At 47.2% G+C, this 22,791-nt stretch overlaps 1 protein-coding gene across 4 annotated transcripts in view; it reads right to left on the bottom strand.

Annotated features, from left to right (window-relative positions):
• LAMB1 (laminin subunit beta 1) overlaps positions 1–22,791 on the bottom strand; it is a 72,139-nt gene that overhangs the window by 20,518 nt on the left and 28,830 nt on the right. For all 4 annotated transcript variants that reach the window (XR_012508273.1, XM_074367667.1, XM_074367668.1 and 1 more), the window contains 11 exons: positions 17,561–17,696; positions 16,116–16,274; positions 14,515–14,642; positions 14,188–14,311; positions 13,554–13,758; positions 12,833–12,976; positions 12,385–12,616; positions 9,512–9,675; positions 8,249–8,473; positions 6,945–7,159; positions 6,114–6,210 (listed from right to left, as the gene is read on the bottom strand). Coding sequence is in view for 3 of the 4 variants with exons in the window: in XM_074367667.1 (XP_074223768.1) it covers positions 6,114–6,210; positions 6,945–7,159; positions 8,249–8,473; positions 9,512–9,675; positions 12,385–12,616; positions 12,833–12,976; positions 13,554–13,758; positions 14,188–14,311; positions 14,515–14,642; positions 16,116–16,274; positions 17,561–17,696 (1,829 nt within the window). In the remaining variant the exon portion in view is untranslated. The remainder of the gene's footprint in view (positions 1–6,113; positions 6,211–6,944; positions 7,160–8,248; positions 8,474–9,511; positions 9,676–12,384; positions 12,617–12,832; positions 12,977–13,553; positions 13,759–14,187; positions 14,312–14,514; positions 14,643–16,115; positions 16,275–17,560; positions 17,697–22,791) is intronic.

Genomic DNA, 22,791 nt, shown 5'->3' on the forward strand with positions numbered 1-22,791 from the left:
CTCCCTGCCCTGAGCACTGCTTGACCGCATTTCCATGGGAAAAACAGAAACTGTCATGGCCTTGTGTTTCTCTTTATATATTTGCCAGTAACTTCTTGATTATTTAAAAAATTTGAAGCCTGGAATACTCTGGTCCTCAACCTTCAGGCTTTAAAACCTGTAGCATTTTCTTGGTTCCTTAGGTTTTCAAAACTAAACTTTTCTTTCTTTAAGCACTCAACTTTTTTTTTCCCTCAAGCATATTCTTTCTTTCCAGGCATGTTTTATTTTTCCTGTATTCTCTGGGGGCATTCTCATGAATTAGGAAACAGCTTAGGTGAGCTGTGGATAGGTAACTTTGAGTGTTTTCCCTAGACCCTCGGCTTTAGGACGTGCTCCTGCAGGTAAGAGTACCATGATTTAGTGGGGTCGGGAAATTCTACATCTGGTACCAGGCAGTACCAGAACACCTAAAATCGTACCCTCTGACAAACCACCCCAACACAAAGATCTGCAGTGGGGGACGTACTTGGCAGTTAATTACATAATTTTAGAAGAGCGGTCACATTCTTTTCCCAGAGTCCACCTAATTTCAGGTGATACCCATTCTCGTCCCTGCTGCTCTCTGGACCCTGTCCCTTCAAGACCAGCATCCCAAAGGGTGGAAGAGCGTTGGCACTCTCCAGAGACCAGGCCCAGTTCAGCTGACAGCATTCCTTTCCTCCATCTGAAAAGCAGGGTCAGATGTCACAGACGGCGGGCTGGCAGTGGCATCCCTGCAAGAGGCGACCCTGCCCTTCCTCTGCAAGGGGGCCGGGTGACTGTCCTCTAAGATGCACCAGGTTTCCATTTCCAGCTGAAGCTGGGAAACCGCTCAAGTGCTGGTGGACCAGTGCTCCCTTCCCTGCCTGAGTTTCCAGAACAGCTTCTCCGATGGGGTCACCTGGAGGCCAGCTCTGGAAGACCTGCACTCACGACCCTGTAAAAAGACCCTGCCTAAGAGTATTTTCCTTTCTACTGAAGCAAAAAGGTTGGTTCAATTTGAAAACTTCACAGACACTAAAATTGTGAAGGAGACTCTCCAGTCATCTCTTTCACTGGGGTCTGAAAAATTATCACCTAACTGTGCAGACCGTCTCTGACAGTGTCCAATGAGTCTGCTCCTCTCTGCAGAGAAAGGGACAGAAGTCCAGGTGGACCTGTGGCTCAGTGTGGCTTTAAGAAGTGAGATTATTTGGCAGAGGATCAAAAACTTTCTCTTGGAAAGAAGAATAATACAAAAGCTGTTGCCTGGTCTTTGAGATGAACCACTCATGAAGATGGAGAAAAGGAATTTAAAAATGAGACAGTAATCATTTTAAAGAGCCAGGAGAATTCTACCTTCATCTGTAGGTATAGTCTTAGCTATGTGGTCAGTGGGCTCTCTCTATTTTTACTAAGTTTTCTCCTCATTTAAAACAAAGGGGTACATGCAGCCACTATGGAAAACAGTATGGAGATTCCTTAAAAACTAAACCTAGAGTTACCATACAATCCAGCAATCCCACTCCTGGGAATACATCCTGGAAGAAACTAATTCAAAAAGACACACGCACCTCAGTGTTCACAGCAGCACTATTTACAACAGCCAAGACATGGAAACAGCCTAAATGTCCATCAACAGATGACTGGATAAAGAAGATGGGGTATATTTATACAGTGGAATACTACTCAGCCATGAAAAAGCATGAAATAATGCCATTTGCAGCAACGTGGATGGAAATAGAGGCTATCATATTAAGTGAAGTTGGACAGAGAAAGACAAATATCAAATGATATCACTTATATGTGGAATCTAAAAAAATGATACAAACTTATTTCCAAAATGGAAAAAGACTCACAGACATAGGAACCAAACTTACGGTTACCAAAGGGGAAGGGAAGAGGAGGGATAAATTAGGAGTTTGGGATTAGCAGATACAAACTACTATATATAAAACAGATAAACAACAAGAAACTACTGCATAGCACAGGGAACTATATTCACTATCTTGTAATAATCTATAGTGAAAAAGAATATGGAAAAGAATACATAACTGAACTACTATGCTATAGAGCAGACACAAGACTGTAAATCAAGTGTTAGTTCAATAAAAAAATAAGAGATAAGCTATTAGGTAGAAAATAAGCTACCAGGAGCTACTGTACAACATGGTGAATAAAGCCAATATTTTACAATACGAGTATAACTTTTACAAATTGTGAATCACTGTATTGTACCCTGTAACTTACAGAATATTATACAGCAACAATACTTCAATTTAAAAAATCCCAAACAATAAGAACATGATCTCTACAAGGGAGGTCAATGGAGGATGTTGCACCCACTTCACACACACTGAGACCTCGAGAAAAAGGCTAGTGAGTCGAAGCCAGAGTGGGAACCACCGGCCTGTGGACCTCTTTATCAGTACGTGCAACTTTCCTGCTTTCTCCATATCCTCTCCTCTCCCCCTGCGGACCTCCGCTGGCCACTGAAGAGAGTCCATCCTCAATGGCTTTTCATCATCTGGTAAAAACATGACACCTGCTGAATGACTCCCGTTCCTCCCGGACTCCCCTCTGCTGGCGGCTGAAAGGTCCCCACGGCTTGTCTCCAGCTCCCCCTGCTGCATCCACCCCCGCCCCAGGCGCCAGTGGGCTGTCACTCAGGGTGCTGCTGGTCACCCGCTTTTCCTTTTGAAACCCGAACCTCCCTGGGAACCGAGAAAGTACTATATCCTAAAATCAGGTGACCGGGTCTCTTCGCTTTTGCCAGGGACCTTGCCTCCCAGCAACAGGGGACCCCCGGAGGTGCGGTAATGCCCAAAGGTCTACTCTAACTTTACCGAGGCCCTTCTGTTTCACTCTAAGCAAGGGAAATTGAAATACTTTTTAATCTCTTCAATGGGACTGTCTTTTTCTTTACATCCTCTACCTCCTCCAGCCCCGCCTTTTTTTTTTTTTTTTTTGTCCTCAGGAATAGAACTTCAGTTTGGAAATGGAAGTTGGAGAATGAATGGAATTTCAGCTGCAGAAATGAGCTGGCTTTCTGGTCTAGCAGCTGGCAAACATTTTCTATAAGAGATAGTAAATATTTCGGCTTTGTGGGCCCTCTGGTCTGTCACTACTGGACTCTGACACTGCAGAACAAAGGCAGCCCCAGACCGTCCGTAAACAAACAGGCAAGGTGGGGCTCCAATAAAACTTTATTTGCCGACAGGGGCAGCAAGCTGGATTTGGCACGGAGCTGCAGACAAGCCTTCCCTCCACTAACAATAATATCTGTGATTCTTGAAAGAATCCCATGCCATCTGATTTCCTGAGCCACGCTGGAAATAAAGAGTAAGGTGGGTAAATGAATCCCAGCCACAGAAAAGATAAGCATTAAAAAGAATGGATGTGTGAGCAAAGGAATGTACTTAAATTTTCTACTAAAAATGATCTGAAATGAGAAAAGCTGGATGAAAAACAAACAAAAAACCCCAGCCCCCCTCCAGAGCCTCTCACCTCTGGCCCACATTTCCAATTGGCCCAGGTTTAGGAGACACTAGCGTTTCCCAAAAGCCAGAGGCCCTCTGCTATCTCCACATCAACAAGATTCCTCCTGTGACCCTGACTCGTTGGAGCACAAGGCAGAGGTTTCCCCAGGCACGTTCAGGAGAGGGTGGGCGAGATGCTCTCCAGCCAGCACAGTGGGGGGCTTGTTCAGACTTGGCACCATTGGCCCAGAGACCCCACCCGCCTGGACAATAGGAACATTCAACAATTCATGAGCTGGAGGCCCAACTCATTTGTCTCTCACATAACTCTGGGTTTTTTCCATAAGAAGAATACTTGGCCATGACCTAAGTCTTTCTATAAGCATATTGTTAGTGAGGAGGCCCCAGAGGGGCTACATTTGTGCCCTGTTCAGCTGAATGATTTGAAGCTAAAGACTTCTGCGCAATTCATTACATAATTTGAGCCAAGTGGTCACATTTTTTCCCCCTATCATTCCATCTAAGGTCAGGTGACACTTATTCTTGTCCCTGCTGGTCGCTGGACCCTGTCCCTTCAAGTTCTGGTCCTCTCGTTACCACTGGTGACTATGTTCCAGTATCGAGAGCCCTGAACTCCGTCTGCACCTGCATCCTTGTCCCTGCCGCCTTCAAATCATCCTGGTCCCACTCCGACAGCCATCCTGTGTGCACAAGGCCCGTGGCTGGCCGTGACCCCCCCGCTGTTAGTCAATTCCCACCCTCTCTGGGTGCTTTGTAAGTTATAAGCTTCCTCCAAGGGGAGTCAAAAGCATTTGGGTCCCTAACAGGCTGACCTTTCTTCCAGATGAAATGAACAAGGAAGCTGGTGAACCTCAGCGCTGTGGATTTCTGTTCCTGCAAAGTTTCTAAAACATGATCTAACTTTTGACCTCAACAAGTTGGTAACTGTTCCTATAAGCCACGATTTCTCTGGCAGATTTAGAGGCGAAAGTTTAAAGATAAAAGGGGGAGGGGTCAAGTTCTGAGTATTAAATGAACAATCCTCTGATTGACTCCAACTCCGGGCAACAGGCTTTTCATGCTAACAAAGCTTGGATGGAGGAAAAGGTCGGAAAGTTTTTGCAGCCCAGGCCATTTTGCCAATGACACACGCTGACAGAATTGGGCTATCAACGATGGTAGAACCATTATCTGAATAAAACCAAGTCCTTGAGGCAGCACAGGATTGAGGAATTTCACAGAATAGTGGTTAGAGCCCCGGAGAAATCAGAGTGTAAGCAGGACTTTACTTGCAGGAGACATCCTGGAGCAAGCAGTCCACTAACTGTCACGGACCTTCTAACGAAGTGAGGAAATCAGATCCCATTAGGAACCAACATCTGGACTGAAGGATGATGAGTGAAAACCCGCTGGTGTGTCAACACAGCAGACACCACCCCGCCTGTGCAACAAGCCTCCATCTTGTCTCAGATGTTGGTGCGGACCCTTCTGGCTGCACCTCGTATGGAAAACCACATCACACGCCGTTTGTTCTCGTAGTGTCCACTGTGTGAGGTTTCCTGGCCCTTAATGAACAGACGGTTTGACTCTAAAGGAACACATACCTAGGTTAGCGATTTTTGACAAACCGCTAGTTTGAAAATCTGTTTTTTTTTTTTCTCACTACAGTTGAATCCAAGAGAAAATGACCATTTTTTTTCTAAATGTAGAGTCCAACAGGGACCTAGGATTCCAGGTATGCAATGAAGAAAACATATCAGAGAGCAAATAAACTACAGGAGATATTTATCCATATCCATATAAACTTAAAACATGGGGAAGAAAATCCAAGTAGGAAAGAAAGAAAAGGAAAATGATATAGAAATGGTCTATTAAAGTCCTTTTCATAAGTGCTTTAAGATCTGAAAAATAATATGGCAGGTCAAAAAAACTGCAACAGCATCAAAATTGAGCAATCCTTCTGATTCACGTGATCGGAACAAGTTTCTGCTCGTAAGAAAACACCAAGTTTTCCCTCACAGACCCAATCATAAGCCTAAGTGGGAATCTGGGTTTTAACTGCATGTGTCAGACGTGGAGCTCCTGCCACCTATTCCTCTGTGGGGACACGAGGGCTCTAGGATGTCATCCTCCAGTTCCCGCTGGTGGGGACCCAACACTCACGCCAAGGACTTTAACTATCGGCATCACCTACTTGATACACTGGGATCCAACAGTCCTACCAGAACCACCGATCAGCTTTGCGCGTGCGGGCAAGGAAGTTGCCACAGAATACTGTTCAGAGGCGCAAAAAAATCAATCTTCACAACTATAGGGTGACTGAGCCCATTTGGGTTAAAAGCATTTTAAAAAGCCATTGAGTATGTATTTGGGGTGCGTAGGTATGTTTGTCCAAGCTGAGACAAACAAACATCACCCCTGAGGAACGGAGCTGGAAGCACACAGGTCCACTTTTTATTACCTACCTGTCTCTAGGGCTAACTGAGTTCGATTTTTTTTTTTGAAACAATGAGCATAAATTTCCTTTGTAACCAAGCATAGTTTCTCTAGGGCAATCCACTTGCGCTGTACTTTATAGAGTTGACAGAATGTCCTGCAGACATCCATCCTCTCCCGCCCGATCCAAGAGCTCACCTCTGCACTCCACGCTGGGGTCTCCCCAGAAGAGCTCCTGGCACTCGCTGCAGGTGCGGCCTCCGAAGCCAGGCATGCACTGGCACTGCCCCGTGAACTGCGGCCAGAAGACACACCTCGGTCAAACCAGCTGCCGGGCAGAGGCCAGGCTCCTTTTCCTTTTTCAGCTGCCAGTTAGGGCAAGTGGGATTGAACTGTGGGCCTAAGAAAGCCTCACAGCTTGACCAGCGAAAGGGAATCTTGTTCCCGTCCTGGGTGCTCAGGGCCCCATGCCGGCATCTCCTCACTGCTCTCCTGCACCTGGGACTGGAGGGCCCGGAGCACGGTCCACTTAATTCGCATGTTCCCTCACGCAGCACGGATGAGCTTGGACCACCTGGGACTCACCTGCAGTGGGGGAGAACTTCAGAATATGTGTGCGTGTGTCAGGAGACAAGAGCACTTTTTATGATGCTGGGTATGGTTACATGGTTCATTTCAGGCTGTGTGGTTAAGAGAAGAAAGCCTGATTCTCATCCATTCTAAAGCAAGGCTGCATCTGCAGTGGGGGCACTGGGCTGAAGCGCTCTGGGTGCATCTGATGGGGCCCCTGGGCACAGACAGCTTTATGGTCCCAGCTGAGGGGGGATAAGTGAGGGCAGCTATCCAGTCTGTGCTGGGTTTGCCAAGCTGTGCACCCTGGTACAAAGCTGTGACTACGAGGGGTGACTTTCTCTAAGTGGGGCCAAGCTGCCAAACAGCTGTCACAGGGACTCAAAGTTATCTTTCCTTCTGCCAGGAGGGCCTCCCACTAGCCCCCTTCCCCCTCAACCTGGAGCCACAGCACCTCACCTCGTTACAAGACAGCCCGAAGGAATGGGCGGCGTCACAGTTGCACGGGTCACACCCTGTCCCGCTGGCCAGCTGCCAGGTGTTGGGTGCGCAGCGGTCACAGTTCTGGCCGATCACGTTAGGGAGACACGAGCACTGCCCGGTGGCTGTGTCACACTGGCAGTCGGAGCCGTTACAGTGCTCCTGCACTGTGCCCAGGTAATTACAGATGCACTCTGCAAACAAACCACATGGCCAGGCTGACTTATGGAGTCACCCTGAGAAAATACCCGGACAATGCAAAAGTTAGCTACATCAACCGACTGCAATCTTCCCTCCCCAGATTTCGACCTGGAAATGCAAACAAGTAGGGAAAGGAACAGAAGGGATGAGAAGGAAAAATCTAAAACCGTGGTTCTTCATCTTCTATGGTGTTCTACAGAGTTCTGGTATTTCTCAGGCAGACAGGCACCATGACACATTCTGCCCAGCAGTGTTTCAAAATACGTGATTTAATAAGCTGCCGGTGAATTATTTTAAAATTGAGGATTTAACTGGAAATGAAGACTATGCTGTGGGAGTGGAGATACCTAATTCTGAACTCTTGGCAGGAAGCAGCAGTGATGGATGTGTGAAACGTAGCAGGTAAAGCCCTTTAAGCTAGGTAGGCTTTTTTAAAAATATACATATATTTTAATGGAGGTACTGGGGATTGAACCCAGGACTTCGTGCATGCTAACCATGCACTCTACCACTTGAGCTCCACCCTCCCCTATAAGCCAGGAAGGCTTTAAGGAATCCAATCCTGCTAGTCCTCAACATTCCACACATGTTTGTATAAACAAAGACAGGGCCTGGGGGCCAGGAAATGCTGGCTGGTCTCTCCATGAGAAACACTGAAAGACAGACTTCAGAGATGTCACTTCCTTCTCTCCCTTAAGTAGGAAGGCTCTATCCATCAGTGATGTAAGAGAAGGTGTGGACCAAAGCGGGTATCTAGGATGCAGAAGTCCCAGGCAATCAGCAAGTTCACGGGTAGAACATCAGATCAATACACTCTACTGGGTGCCATTGATCACCGTGACAGCTACTCAGCTTTTCCTTTTAGTTCCCTCCTGGGCTGTGGGCGCAGCTCAACACTTCAGCCCTGCCAGGCAACGACGTAAAAACCAAAACAAAGCAACACAGCCTCATCTTTCCTTTGTCGAGAGTGAAATTTTCCCTCTCTGAACAAGCGATGAAACAAACACCCAAATTAACCCCCCCCCCCCCCCCCCCCCCGGCGAGGAGGAAGAGGGTGGAAGCCACTCCAGCGAGCATCTTACTGCGGCAGTCCTGCCGGAGGGCGTCCCCGTAGTACCCGCGACGGCACAGCTGGCAGCGCTCGCCTTCCGTGTGGTACAGGCACTTCCGGCACCGCCCCGTCTCCTTGTCGCAGGCTTCCGGGTCCGCGGTGTCGATGTTGTGGTGGCACTCGCAAGGCTGACACGTGCCCCCCATGTCCGAGGGGTTCCCGAAGAAGCCCGCGGCACAGTCGTCGCATCTGGAGCCTGTCGTCCAATAAGACCAGCTTGGAGCCTCCGGCGCCCCCTGAGGGGAGGGGAGGGGAGGGGTCCCGCCACCGCCCCCCCCCACATCCCCGCCCACCGGAGAACCAGCCCAGGCAGCGCAGTCCTGGTTGCCGAGCAGCACCTGGGACTTCAGCTCCTCATCACCCAGGGATGGAGTGGTTAGGAGCGCAAAGACCAGCTCACAGTGGAAAGCTGGGCTTAATGCTAAATCCTAAGGATTCTATGAACTGAAAAATTCCTGCGCCTACACGAGCAACCTGAAAAATGGGACCCTTCGTGATGATCAATTTTTCTTTTCTTTTTTTTTTTTTAAAGGAGGGGATTTTAATGGAGGTACTGGGGATTGAATCCAGGACCTTATGCACGCTAAGCACGTGCTCTGCCAGTGAGCTCTACCCACTCCCCCCCCAATTTCTCTTCTTCAGAAGTCCTCAAATGACATGCAAACTGGCCAAACGATGTGGAAGCATAATGAGTATTTGAAACAGTGGCATCAAGGATGAAATAAAAGGAGTTTGCGTTCCCAACCCGCTGCACTCCGTGAACGTGGACAGATAATGCGAGTACAATGAACAGCAAAGACTATATCCAGCTCTGACCGACTCTGTCGTCTGGGCGTCCCCCCACAACATTCTTCTCTTCCCTTCTGCCCACTATTGGGCATTTTACTACTTTAAGACTCTTCCACTAGGAACTGGATTAGAGAAGGGAGATGTAAAATGTAAATTAATCTTGCTACTGGCTAAGAACAGAAAAATGTGCACAGGAACTTAGGGATTAAATGAGTTTGCTACTGTGCTCTGTGTTATAACGTTATTATCATAGAGACACAGGAATTGACTAACCCCACATGACAAACAGGAAAAGAGCATCTTTTATACTTTGGATTCCCTTCATTTTTAATTAAGGATTGTAAAAATACAACTAAATTGGCTCACTGTTCCATCTTTTTTTCTTCCTTGACAACTAACCTCATAAAGACACACCTTTTCCTCCGAAAGTCTGGACATTACTTACCAACGTATCCAGGATTACAGACACAGGCAAGCTGTAAAGTAACAGGGTCCTGATAACAGCTACTGGCAAACTGGCGTCCGCTGTCGGGACCATCCGGGCAAGGACAAGGGCGGCAGTGATCGCCGGACCCAATGATGGGGTCTCCATAGTAACCAGCCAAGCACCTACAGCAGCCGCAGGAGAGAGAAGGTCATGAACCACAGTTAGGAGAAAACTGCTACAAGAAAAAGTCCAAAAATCCATGTCCTCTATTTGGGAACATCATTCCCTGTTCCTCACGTTTCCACATGGAGGACTTTCCAGCAGAGCCGTGGCTCAAACATCAGCTCCCATCAGAATTCCCTGGAGTGCTTGCTGAAACACAGATTGCGGGCTTCCTCTCCCCATTTCTGACTCAGGAGGTGATGCTGATGCTGCTGGTCTGGGGATCCCACTTGCAGGACCATTGCATTAGGGTGACACCCTTCGCCTCACTCAGACCCTCATTCACTCCTCCCCAGAGGAAGCACATCTGCCCACGTGCACCCTACTGTCCTATCAGCTGCCTGCCTTGAGCACCATGGTCAGCCCCCTCCTTGCATTAAGGAGTCTGGGAGAGGGGCACAGGGGAAAGAGAGCTTGTGATTGTCTGCCTCCACCTCTGCCTGGGATGGGTGATGTGTTGGCAAGCCACAGCGGCTTGTTCTGCAATCCAGCCTTTACCAGCAACAAAGCTGATAAGGATGCTCTCCACCTGCATGACTCTTGTGTCTGTTTCTCAGAGATGAGAGATGTTATTTATCAATTCCCCAACCCAACAGGTCCCCATCTCTTCTCAACAGATAAGGCATCCATGGAGCTTACATGGTTTGCAAGGCTTCTACAACTAGTTAGTAATGAGCCAGGATCTGAATTCAGCCTCCTGACTTTTAGCAAGGAATTCTTTTACTATGTCATGCTGCTTCTCAACATGACTGGTAATTAGGTTACTTTTTTTACTTCCTACAACATAAGAGCTTGAAGGAATAGAAGATCATCTAACCCAGCCTCCATATTCAACTATCAGAAAGTTGGCTACTCAGAGAGGTGAGCTAACACACGCAAGGTTTTGGAGCAGGTTAGAAGCGGAACTGGTCCTAGAACTTCTAATTCAGTGTCGTCTTTTTTTTTTTTTTTTGAGGCAGAGGTAATATTTTTAAAAGGGAGTGCAGAGAGGATGAAGAAATAGAAGGGGAAGTTCTTCGGAGGAAATTAGCCTTCTACTTAATTAGACACAGACATCATACAAGAACACATGCCCCAGTTACGTGCTGGAAGACTCAGCAGTGATGAGGCAACGAAGTGCAGCGGTTTCTGAGAAAGATTTCTATGAGGCTTTTCTGGGTGAAATAAATCCAAATACATCATGAAAGAAACAGAATGTTCATTTCCTGCCTCCCCCTCCCCGTCCCCTTTGGGACCAATTTGAGCCTAGAGCTTCTTTTTAAATTCCTGGGTTTGAAACTCTCAACATCCCAGAATGAGGACAAGAATGATGAGAAATCGGCTCAAACCAGAGAGCAGAATCCCAAAAGCACTTAAATGAAACTTCATCATCCACCTCGGGCTAAATATCTTTTCTTCTTCTACACCCTTTCAAGTTCTCCTGCAAGAAATCAAAATGCTTGACAGATCAAATTCACAGTGTGCCTGACTTCACATCAGCCTGGTGGACACTGACCTGTTTATCTGTTCCCTACCCGCGCTTTTCCCACTTTTCATCTGAGTTTCTCATCTGTCTCTTTCTCTCGAAATTACTCTCCATTTCCCATTGAAAGAATAGTAATGAAAAACAACACAGAAAACAAAAGATGACACTAACATATTAATTTCTCCCTTTTGATCTTGTGTAACTGTTTTCCTGTTGTCTTCTTCCAACGCAATTTTGCGGTTGGAAGGACTGACTTTTACTCTGAGGAGTCACTGGAATCCCTAAAACACACGAGTACCATCCAGCATGGAGCCAAGAGCCCGGTATTTGCTGCCACGCACATTTTCCTGCCATAAGATCATCACATATTCACTTTTCACTAACAATTTCTCCTTCATCTGATGAGTAACTTTCCCACCGGCTGAAGCATTTGCTGAATTTTTTAAAAACAAAAATCCCATACAGTGCAGATGGGTATTAGAAGACAGAAGATTTCTGACATTAAAGTTAGAGACTGAGTCCAAAACAAGCAGGTTTAATAGCACGTCTGCCTTTTTTCATTATTAACAAACAATATTAAGTGGGCATGTCATTTTTTCACATGAATGTTTCCTTATGTACTGAGCTGGGCTGTCATGTTATTTGAGGCCCACTCTGGGTCCCATTCTTACACCTACTGCAGGGCAGGGCATCCATAATTACTCAATTAACATTTGCTGACTGGAGAACAGATCCACTTTTGTTCATTTTCTGTAGCCTCCTAGAAATTATAGTTGCGTAAAACATTTCGGAAAACAGAGCCATTGAAAATGACTCATCCCCATTTGGATTTGGTTTCCACTTTGACCCAAATCAGGCAGTTTTAACATTTCACAAGTCTCATCCTCGGCCAAAAATCTGCTGAGACAGGGAGATGATGTCTGTCCAGCCTTAAGGTGATCTCCAGGCTAACTCCCAAAGAGGGTGGATTCACATCAGGTTTGTTCTCAGCTGTATCCCCAGCACAGAACAATGCCTGGCACATGGGAGGCATAAACTAAATACGGACTGGTGAAATGAATGAGTTCCTAGAAGATACTGAGGTGGTCAGAAATGAGCCACCTGGAGCTGGAGACAAGATTCCTTCTGTAGTTTGTCTAAGATGCTCTTTGCTCAGCCAAAAACAACCTCGTCCCCAAAATTTCAAGAGGTCATGTCCACGTACCTTTCACAGTTGTGACCCGTGGTGTAGTCCTGGCAGCTCAAGCACTCTCCTGTCACCGAGTCGCAGTCATCGGCGTGGCCGTTGCACTGGCAGGGCTGGCAACTCGGAAAGCCCCAGTACCCGGGGAAGCACCGGTCACACTGCCGCGCGTACACCCCCTGGAAACAGTGGCACTGGCCGGTGATGGGATCGCAGAAAGCATTGACAGATCCTTGCAGGTGGCACTCGCAAGCTGAAGAAACAGGCAACCAAGGGACCACGGTGAGAAGCCCAGTAAATGCAAACACATCCCGTCTAGATACCAGCCCCTCGTGCCCACGGCAGAACACTCTCGGGCCCCCTGTGATCAATTTCTGAAGCGGAGCACGCCTTCCGAAGCTGAGGGCCCCACACTAGCATGACTCAGATCATCTGAACGAACACGGTATGGTTGTTATCATGAACCTACGTTTGCATCCACTGGGGCCAAAACCAAAGGTGCCCGGAGCACATCTGTCACATGTTCTTCCAACCACGTTCGGCCGGCACTGGCACTGGCCTCCGTTGGGGTTGCAGACGGAACTTAACGAGCCCTGAGGGTCGCATTCACAAGCTGCAGGACAGAGAGGTGAGAGCCTGTGAGACAGGGCAGCCGCTCCCACACAGCGATGGGCACATCGTGTCCTGCCCGGTTCTGGACCCTCCCCACCTGCACCACCTCTGCTCCTTCAGAATCTCCATTTAGAACAGTAACATCCCTCAGAGGGGTGTGAGGGAAGTGGCAGGAGCCGGGGTTGACAGATACAGGCAGTTTTTCTAGGAAGGAGGTCATGAAGGGTTTCTCCCCTTGCCTTCAAAGCTCAGGGATCACAGGACCTCCAACAAAAGCCAAGTGACCTTTCAAAGTGAAAAATGTAAGTTTCATTCTGACTCCCCACCCTGCGAGTGGAAAGTCTCAGGGACTTTTCCCTGGTCCCTAGTCTGTTTCTGGATGACGATTCCATTGTCAGTCATGCTCTTTCACTAATACACTTTAAAAAAGAAAAAATCAAGACCAACTGTAGTTGAGACTATCTCCCTCGTGCTAACTGCCCCACAGGAACCGCAGGGCACACCTGCCCGCGCACCTCGTGATGCCAAGTGTCCTCGTGCTCTCGAGGAAGCAGGGGCAGCAGCACAGCAATACCTACCCAGGCCCGTCTGGTGCAACAGGGCGGAGATGCTGAAGATGATGTTTCTGCAAACGTCGGTCATGGGCGTCTTCACGACGCTCCTGCTGTTCTCCAGGCATCGGTATCTCTGAAAGGTTTCCCAGGCACTGTTGGTGACCACCCCGTCTCCCGAGCCTCCCACGGTGAAGATGTCCAGGGACTTACAGAACGGCATGAGAACAAGCTAGGAAGAAACAAGAACACACTGTTCTTACGGGCATGTCCTGGGTCACCCATGAACCAAGTCAACACATAAAACCCTCAAGTGCTTCTAAGACTCTTGAAAAGAAAAAAAATAAAGACTCATGGAGTCACGTGAAAATCTTCCCATTCTTAAATACACTTGCCAGAAAAGGTTTAGATATCCCTTACATCGTGTGATGATTTTTGAAATATCATTGTTAAGGTACTTCATATTCTTAGGAAGGATCAGCTTGAGGAGATCCTTTCCAGACGGCAGAGTTTTTAAAATAAATAAGCAAACTGGCCTTGGAGGCAGGAAAGAGTGACTCTGTCTCACCGCCTAGCACTGCCCTCAGCAGAAGCCCCGGGAGGGCGGATGCACACTTTCTGCCCAGCCCTCCCCTGGTGCCAGCAACGACCTTGCACTTACGGAGTCGATCAGCGTGTAGGGGCTGTCCACGCTGCTGTCGGAGGACGTGTACTGGGGCAGCTCTAACCGCACCGTGTAGTTCACGCCCTTCTCAAAGCACACGGGGCGTGGGAGGACCACATACCTGCCCCGAAACAAAAGAGAAACAGCGACAAAAGGTCCACCTTTACATATCTGATCTATCAAAGCTCTATACTGGTCAGCCCAAAGGAAGGAAGTCGCCAGTCCACATTTGGCTCCGGCTGTACAACTCACAGGGCGAGACACCAGAAAAAAACTGAATTTGCATGTTAGTTCCACTGGGGTGCAAACCACCGTCACACTGACCTGGAGCCAGGCGACAGGGACACCATCTGGTTGTCATCATCAGGAACAGTGTTTCCACATCGGCTGCTGGTTGGAATCTTCCCAGGTCGCTGCACCATGATGACAGCCTTCTCCCAGTGGTCGGGGAGCTAGAGGAAGAAACAGACAATCAGAAGGACCCTCTGTGCTGACCCACTGCTGCCCGTTTGTTTGTAAAAACCTCTCAAGATTGATCATTAGCCAAGTTGAAATGGAAAACACTCACTTGTGAAGTTTCCCTTCCCTCTTTACCATTTCCTTGATTATTACCCCAGTTCCAGCCCAAATCCCTTGTCACCTGGACACTGTAACAGCCTTCCCACTGCTCTCCAGGCCTCTCCCAACATTCCTTTCCATCCTTCTTAAAACACAGCTCTTTCTTTTTAAATTGAAGTATAGTCAGTTTATAACGCTGTGTTAGTTTCTGGTGTACAGCATAGTGATTCAGTTATACACATATACATACCCTTTTTTCAGACTCTTTTCCATGTTAAGTTATTACAAGATATTGAATATAGTTCCCTGTGCTATAAGTAGGTCCTTGTTCTTTATTTTTATTGAAGTACAGCTGATTTACAGTATCGCATTAGTTTTGGGTGTACAGCAAAGTGATTCAATGATACATATGCATATATTCTTTTTCAAACTCTTCCATTATAGGTTATTACAAGCTATTGAATATAGGTCCCTGTGCTGTACAGTAGGTCCTAGTTGTTTACCTGTCTTATATACAGTAGTGTGTATCTGTTGATCCCAAACTCCTAATTTATCTCTTCCCATCTTTCCCCTTTTGGTAACCATAAGTTTGTTTTCTGTGTTTGTGAGTCTGTTTCTCTGTTTCTGTTTTACAAATAAGTTCATTTGCATGGTTTTTTTTAGATTCCACATATAAGTGATACCACATATTTGTCTTTCTTTGACTTAAAAATACAAAAAATAACAACATCAACAAAACATACAGCTTAGATAAGGACAACCCCCTGCCCAGAATCCTCTGTAAGCTTCTTGTTAATACAGAGTCCAAGTTCATTTACTGATCCTAGCATTTCTCTTAACAGCATCTCCAACCATAGCAGTGACCCGGCCCTGTGGAAGGACGCCCTAAACACTCTCTCTGCGCTGCTAATGCTATCCCTCACTTCCTCTTGTGGCAAAACTCCTTCTAGATTTTAAGGTCTACACCTGATTCTTTAGGAAACACGGCAGCCCCTGGTCCAGCCTGGCTGGAATGAACCTCTCATCTTCCAGCACCGTTTGTGTCTCTGCTCTTCCACCCTCCACCTTTGATGACAGTTAGGGGCACGTGTCCATCCCTGGGCAGTGCAGTCGTCAGGACAAGGAGAGGACGTGATACCTTCTCACCACCACCTCAGTTCTCAGCAAGGCTGGGTGCCTAACAAGGAGATCACTAAACGCTGGTGACGCTGAATTCAAGAAAAACGTACACTTTCACTTCCATGGACGATGGCAAGTCAGACAACTTCCTATTCTAATGTAACCACATTTCACAAAGACATCGTGTCCATTAGAAGAAGGGCTTTTCTACCAATATTCCCTACCCCATTAGTCCACTGAGGGCTTACCTGTGGCTCATAGCGAATTAGGATCTCGTACTCCATGGAATACGGTATGTTGTCAATGAAGAACTCCAAGTAAGCCCCTTCGGGCACCCGGACGAAGCCCGCTCCGGTCCAGGAAGGAATCCGGTCCTGGACATACTGCCGCTCCACTATGCTGACCCCCTGAGGACGAGAGGACAGTAGTGCCACTCTATTGGAAATGCAATTCAATTCGATGTAACCAGTCAGAGAAACCTGCAGTCACCCAAAGGTCCAAAACTGAAGACATTATACCTCTTTCTGCAATCACATTTTCCCAGCACACTGAAAAAAGCTTTTGATATATAAACGGGGAATCAGTTTCTTTTTAGTTCTTAGGTTGAGGGTCTTGGGACGTTGGGGATGGGATTCTAGGTTTGGGATACAGCTTCTATGATACAACCAGGGAAGTGCACATGAAGGAAGGAGAGAGAACATCCCAGACGTGGTTACAAGCCTAGGACCAGGTCCTGGATTTCTACGCGGCTGGTCCGCTATCTCGTGGCTGTCTTTCTGTCTGTCATTCTCACTGACATTTGTTTCAAGCTCCAAGTACAAGTAAGGAAACTTGGTACAATCATGCATGTTCACAACTAATGAGTGAATTCTGATTGTCACCGAGACCAAGAATGGATCAAGCTGAGTTATTTAACTCAAACATGCATTCAGGTTTGTCCAAAGGATTATATACAACGCCAGTGATCAGTCATCTCCGAAGATGAAGTCTTTCATTCCTTGTAATGTATGTGTGTGGCCTTACCCATCAAGAGGGGGAACCCATGTTTCCCTGCCCTTGAATCCGGTCTGGACTTGAGACTTGTGACCAGCAAAATGTGAGAAAACAACATTCTGGGGCTTCTCAGCCCAGACCGTAAGAGACCTGGCAGTTTCTGTTTCCTCCTTCTTGGAAGCCAGCAGCCATGCATGAAGTCTCACTACCCTGACTCCACCACTCTGTGAGGAAGCTCGAGATGGCTGCTTGGAGAAAAGTGCCCCGTCACCCCAGCTGAAGTGTCAGACACGTATTTTAAAGCCACTAACTTTGGGGGTGGCTTGTCACGTGACAATAGAAAACAAACAGTAGCTTCACTGAGCATTTACTGTATTAGGTCAATAACTTTGGAGCATCAGTAGAGGGAAGAATGAAATGAGAAAACAAGCCCCCTCCGCTAAAAAACACCAAAAGCCTTACTGTTGAGTGTTCCAAAGTCTCTTTCTGAGTTACTGACATACTTAGCTTCATTTTTATTTTTTAATTTTTTTGTACTTAGCTTTAAATATGACTGTTCTCAGGAAGGCACGGTCTTGATCCCCTCTCCACGCTCACTGACGAGGTGCTTCTTAACTGGTCTCTTTACACAATGTGCAGATGCCATTACCGCTCCAGGAAACACTCCTTTACCCATCTGGCGCGCCCCCTCCTTACTTACAGGCCCAAAGTTGGCTTCTTCTGCTTCATAGATGTAGTGATCCAGGGTGGTGAAGTAGTAACCGGATTCCACCTCGTCGCACTGACGTCCGATCATGTGGGGTCGGCACACGCACTGGCCCGACTCCGCAGAGCAACTGGAAACGAACGAGAGTCGGGTCAGCTGTGCTCACCACGTTCATAAACGAATCCCCTGGATGCAGGTCTGTATTTGCCATTAAGCATTCAATGGCGTGAAATATTCAGGGAGGCTTTTCTTACTTCCTTCAGAAAATAAGTACGTGGGAAAAATACTGCCTCCAAATTAATCCCAAACTTCAAGGTTGAAAGCTCTCTGCGACCTGGTCTTTCAGTTTTAACTCCCTTGCCGCCTCTTTCCTGTGCTCCATCAGCGCCACGCTGGGGGTTTTCTGTAGGTATCACATACATTCTTGCTTTGAGATCTTATCTCTTCCTCCTTATTTCCAACTGCAGCCCCTTTCCTGGGCCTCGGACCCAGATAACCAACTCCTGGAAGGACAGCTCCCAGTCAGCGGTCCCAGAGGCGAACCACAGACCCCAAAGGGCAGGACCCACTCCCTCCCGTGTTCTCTGCTGGGGAGAAGACATCACCGCCCACAGAGTCAACCTGGTCAGAAACCTAGAAGTTATTCCTTAGATTCCTTCTTCACATCCAGTGAGGAACCCAGTTCTGACTTCCCCTCCTGCCATCTTGTGTCTCTCTCCCCTCCTTCCATGGCTGTGCTACGCCCTTCTCTCTCTTGCTCACAGTAAAAGCAGTGACACTCTTCTAATTGATATCTTTATTGCCAGTCTTCCAACTTCCCAACCTAAACAGCCACCTTCCTTCCTCCAGAGCTGCCTGAATGACCTTTCTAAGATCCATCAACTTTATCATTTCCAAGGACGATGGCTTTGGGGAGGTGCACCAGGCCTCCCACCACCTGGCTCTCCCTTACCTTTCTAGCCTCCCCTCTCCCCTTTGCCTCTCCAACCACACCCAACTACTTAGTTTCTCCGAGCCCTGGGTTGTTCACGACCCTTTCCCTTTGCTCGTGTGGTTTCTGCAGCCTGGAATGCCCTGCTCTTTTATCTACTCATCAAAGATCCTTCCCATTCTTCTTTTAAGATTCAGCTCACAAGTGGCTCCTGTTGTCATATTTCCTCACCATCACTCCCCATTCCACACAAAGAACCTCCTTCTCCTTCACGCCACCACCTCCTGGCAGGGGAAATGATGTATGTACAACATCTACAGCAAAGCTTATCACCAAGCAGGTGTTCACATCACAGCTGAGGCACCATGCCTTCAGATCCTACCTGTTTTTTAAAGCTCTGCTCAACTGTCATCCTTTCCACAAAGTCCTGTTTGGTCCCCTCCCTCTTCTATTCTCAAGTGGTGCTTTCTAAGGTCTCCACTGGTCTTTATCTCTACTGTTAAGACAGTTATCACTTTCTCTCTTCCAGCAGAATTACTGACAGAACTACCTCACCCCCTCGGTGGCTGTAAAGTCCCTGAAGCCCTGAACTGTGCTTCAGTCACCTCAGTCGCCCTCCCCCGGGGCCTGGACCAATGCTCTCCATGCAGACACACTCCAACGTTGGCTGAACAGATCAATGTGTGAAGGACAGGCATTTTGAATAAAATAGAAAAAAAGAAAAATAGGAGATTTAATATAAATCACTCTTCTGTTATGATTCATTATTTTAGGTAACAAAGACCTCAGATAAACTATAATGTATTCGTTTTTTTCTCAGCCTGTCTTTTTCCTCAGTATCATGACTCTAAGACAAGGTAAAACTGAACTACACGCACCCATTTTTACTTCATTAAAATCAAGATGTGGTTTGGAACTGTTACTTTAAACCTATTCCCAGAGTTCTTTTTTTTTTTTTCTCCTCTCATCCCAAAGTTCATTTTAAACCAAGTACCTAAGGCAAGTTATAACACACAGGAAGTCTGAACACTCAGAGGTTTATTAAAAACACCCCAAACAGCCCTGTCCTGGTCCAGCTGAAGTCTTCTTCCTGTGTGTCACATAAATAGTTTTTATCCTACAGGGATAAGAATACTTAACGTCCCGTCACTGATTCCCCGAGGAGGAAAGCTTGTTCCAGTTAGGACCTAGCCCTCTTTTGGCTCAACCCACCAACCAAAGTCATTTTCCCAAATTCACGCAGCAGACATGACATCATACGGACTAAAGAAAATCCTTCTCTCCTCCCCAGCAGATGTGGTGGTGAGGGAACAAACGTCCAAAACATGAACCAAGGAAGAAAAGACCCAGATTCTGCCCCCCTGCCATCCATCACAGGAGAGCAAGCAAAGCAGAGTGAGGATGAAGACGGTGGGCAGACTCCTGCTGCCCGCTGACCCGCAGCACAGCTCTAAAGGGGACTGGACTCGTGACAACCTGATCGTGTGAAAGGCATTCCCCTCGCGCCAGCCCCGCCACTCGCACGCCTGGGTCTTCACACTTGAACTGCTGCCATCGGCAGGCATGGCGCCCGTGCAGCGTTTCCCCCCTTTGATGAACTCATTCTTGTGGCTTTCCCTGCCCCTTGCAGACGGCCCTCACGCCTACAGCTCTTAGTTCTTCCTCAGCTGTGCTCCGGTTGGACATTTCCATGGTCTGCCCAGCTGTCACCTCTAATTCATCTTGTCCCCAAGCGTTCATCACCACACACTGACTTCGTATCTTCACCTCTGCTATCTGTCAGCAGATTTAAATTCTTCTGATGTAGGGGAGACGTCATCTTCCCTGTCCCTTATCCTCAATGACACCCACGTGTTATTTCAAGACGTTTCTCAACTCGGCGGTTTCCTCCCGTTGTTGCTGCTACGACCCTGGTCCGGCACATCATCATTCCGTCTCTGTTACTCTAGCCGCCTCCCAAACTGACCTTTCTAGCTTTTCTGTCTCCCCTGCCCAATCCATCCACTTACACTGGCAAACCCATCTTTCCACAGCACCGCCTTCATTACTTTATAAGGACGTACCCCTTATTTCTTCATCAAGTCATGGTGCCTCTGCCCAATTTCCAGCAGCCTCCATGACCCATCCTCTGAAAGCAACTGCTTCTCTTTCTCGTGCCCGCCCCTGGCTTCAGATCAGCCACACTCCTCAGCCTCTTCCACAAATATTTACTGAGCAAATATTGGCCCTGAAAGCTGTTCTTTCAGTGTCAATACTCTCACATTTTAGTCCATTGTCAACTTCCCTCTGAACCAGTCTTTACGTCCTCGTTAAGTCCATTATTTCCAGCTAACTGATATGGAGAACAAAATGGAAGGAAAAAATAGCCCCTGTCCTAAAGAACTCCCCGTCTAATTGGGGAGATAAACAATCGAGCAATTGGCCAAGACACAGCTCAAAATGCAGGAGGTGCCTTTTCAGAGCTAAGCGCAAAGAACTAGGGGTGAGATGAAGACACCATTCATCTGGCTGAGGGGCGCCAGAAAAGGGTGGCCCTGAAGGTTGCAGACAGAGGCTCTGCCAGGCAGGGAAGACGAGAAGACAAGAACAAAGGGGGGGAACAGAGGAACGTGAGCAGAGATGGTCAAGATCAGACCAAGATCTGGTCTGACCTGGACCAAGCCACGTTTGCCCTACTGTGCCTTCACCTGGAAGTTCAAATTCCACCTCCTCCACAGCATGAAGAAAGATTATTCATTATACATTTATCAATTTATTACATAACTGTCATTGTTTTTTCCTGTGTTCATGTAAAAATCCTACTGGATAGAAATGGTACACTTTACAATTTTATATGTTCCTCCCACCAATTTCCCTGTAATTCGATACAGATTCAATTCATCGGCTCAGTCAGGTAGGGCGAGGACGTCCAACACAATAAATCAGGTCCTGGGACAGGTAGAATAATGGCTCTCACATTATGTGGAGAGGTCCACATCCTCATCCCCGGAGTCTCTGGTATGTGACCTCACGTGACACAAGGAACTTGGCCGACGTGACTGGAGTTAAGCACCTTGAGAAGGGAGATTATCCTGGCTTATCTAGGTGGGCCTGAGCTGTGCCATGAGAAGTACTGACCCACTGGTGCTGGCATGGAAGGTCAAAGGAGGCCATGAGTCAAGGAACATACGCAGCCTCCAGAAGCCAGGACAGGCCCTCAGCTGACGGCCAGCAGGAAAATGGGGATGCCACCCGACATCCAAAAGGAACTGAATTCTGCCAACAACTTGAATGAGCAGGGTAGTCTCCCCAGAGCCTTCAGGTACAAACACAGCCCTATTGACATCTTGATTTTAGTCTACTGAGATCGTGTCTGACATCAGAACTGTTAGATAATACGTTTATGTTGTTTCAGGCCACCAAGTCGTGGTAATGTGTCATGGCAATGAGAGACAACTAACACAGGCGCAGTTTTCTTGGTGAAGGCCAAGGGTATCTTTCAAAAACAGATTTCTCATCAATATAGAAATCAGCAACTATTGCAAGGCAGACCATTTCATTTAAACAGTGATGAGCAGGGGAAAATACTGTAAAAACTCAACTTCTCTATTATTAAGAAATTCAGAAAAAGAAAGCCATTAAAGGATAAAAATCATTCCTGGGGGAGGGTACAACTCAAGTGGTAGAGCGTGTGCTTAGTATGCATGAGGTCCTGGGTTCAATCCCCAGTACTGCCTCTAAAAATAAATAAACCTAATTACTGCCCCCCACCAAGTTTTTTTTTTTAAAGCATCGTTTCTAAGGACCACTACTCTGTTCAACATTGACATCTCCATAATTCTGATTACAAGTAAGAGTTGGTTCCACGTTGATGAGCAATCAGCACCATACTTTTTTTTTTTTCCAAAGCCTTCCTGCCTCCCCCCAACCTCCCTACAACTGGAATACTTCCTTAAAGGGTAGGAGCTATATTCCAAAATCTCTATGTCCAGCTGCCATAGCAATTAACAAAAGGTTAGATACGCGATAATCATTCAATACGCCGATGAAAATATCTATTAACTTCTGCTCTGGTTTCAAAGTATGATAAATTTCAGTTCCTCATTTACTGAGCACCTACCACAGTGCTGGGGGCACAGAGGGAGACGCAAAAACAGGTGAGACACAATCCCTGTCCAGAGAGACCTTGGAAATACAAACAGCTACAACAGAGCAGAATCGAGCAGAAGCAGGACGGACAGAGATACAGAAGTGACGTGTTGTTGTGAATGTGTTTTCACATCAAGGGAGGGTTGGGGACTTCAGTCTGGGAAGG

Source organism: Camelus bactrianus, chromosome 7, assembly GCF_048773025.1.
Source record: "Camelus bactrianus isolate YW-2024 breed Bactrian camel chromosome 7, ASM4877302v1, whole genome shotgun sequence".
NCBI classification, from domain to species: Eukaryota; Metazoa; Chordata; class Mammalia; order Artiodactyla; family Camelidae; genus Camelus; species Camelus bactrianus.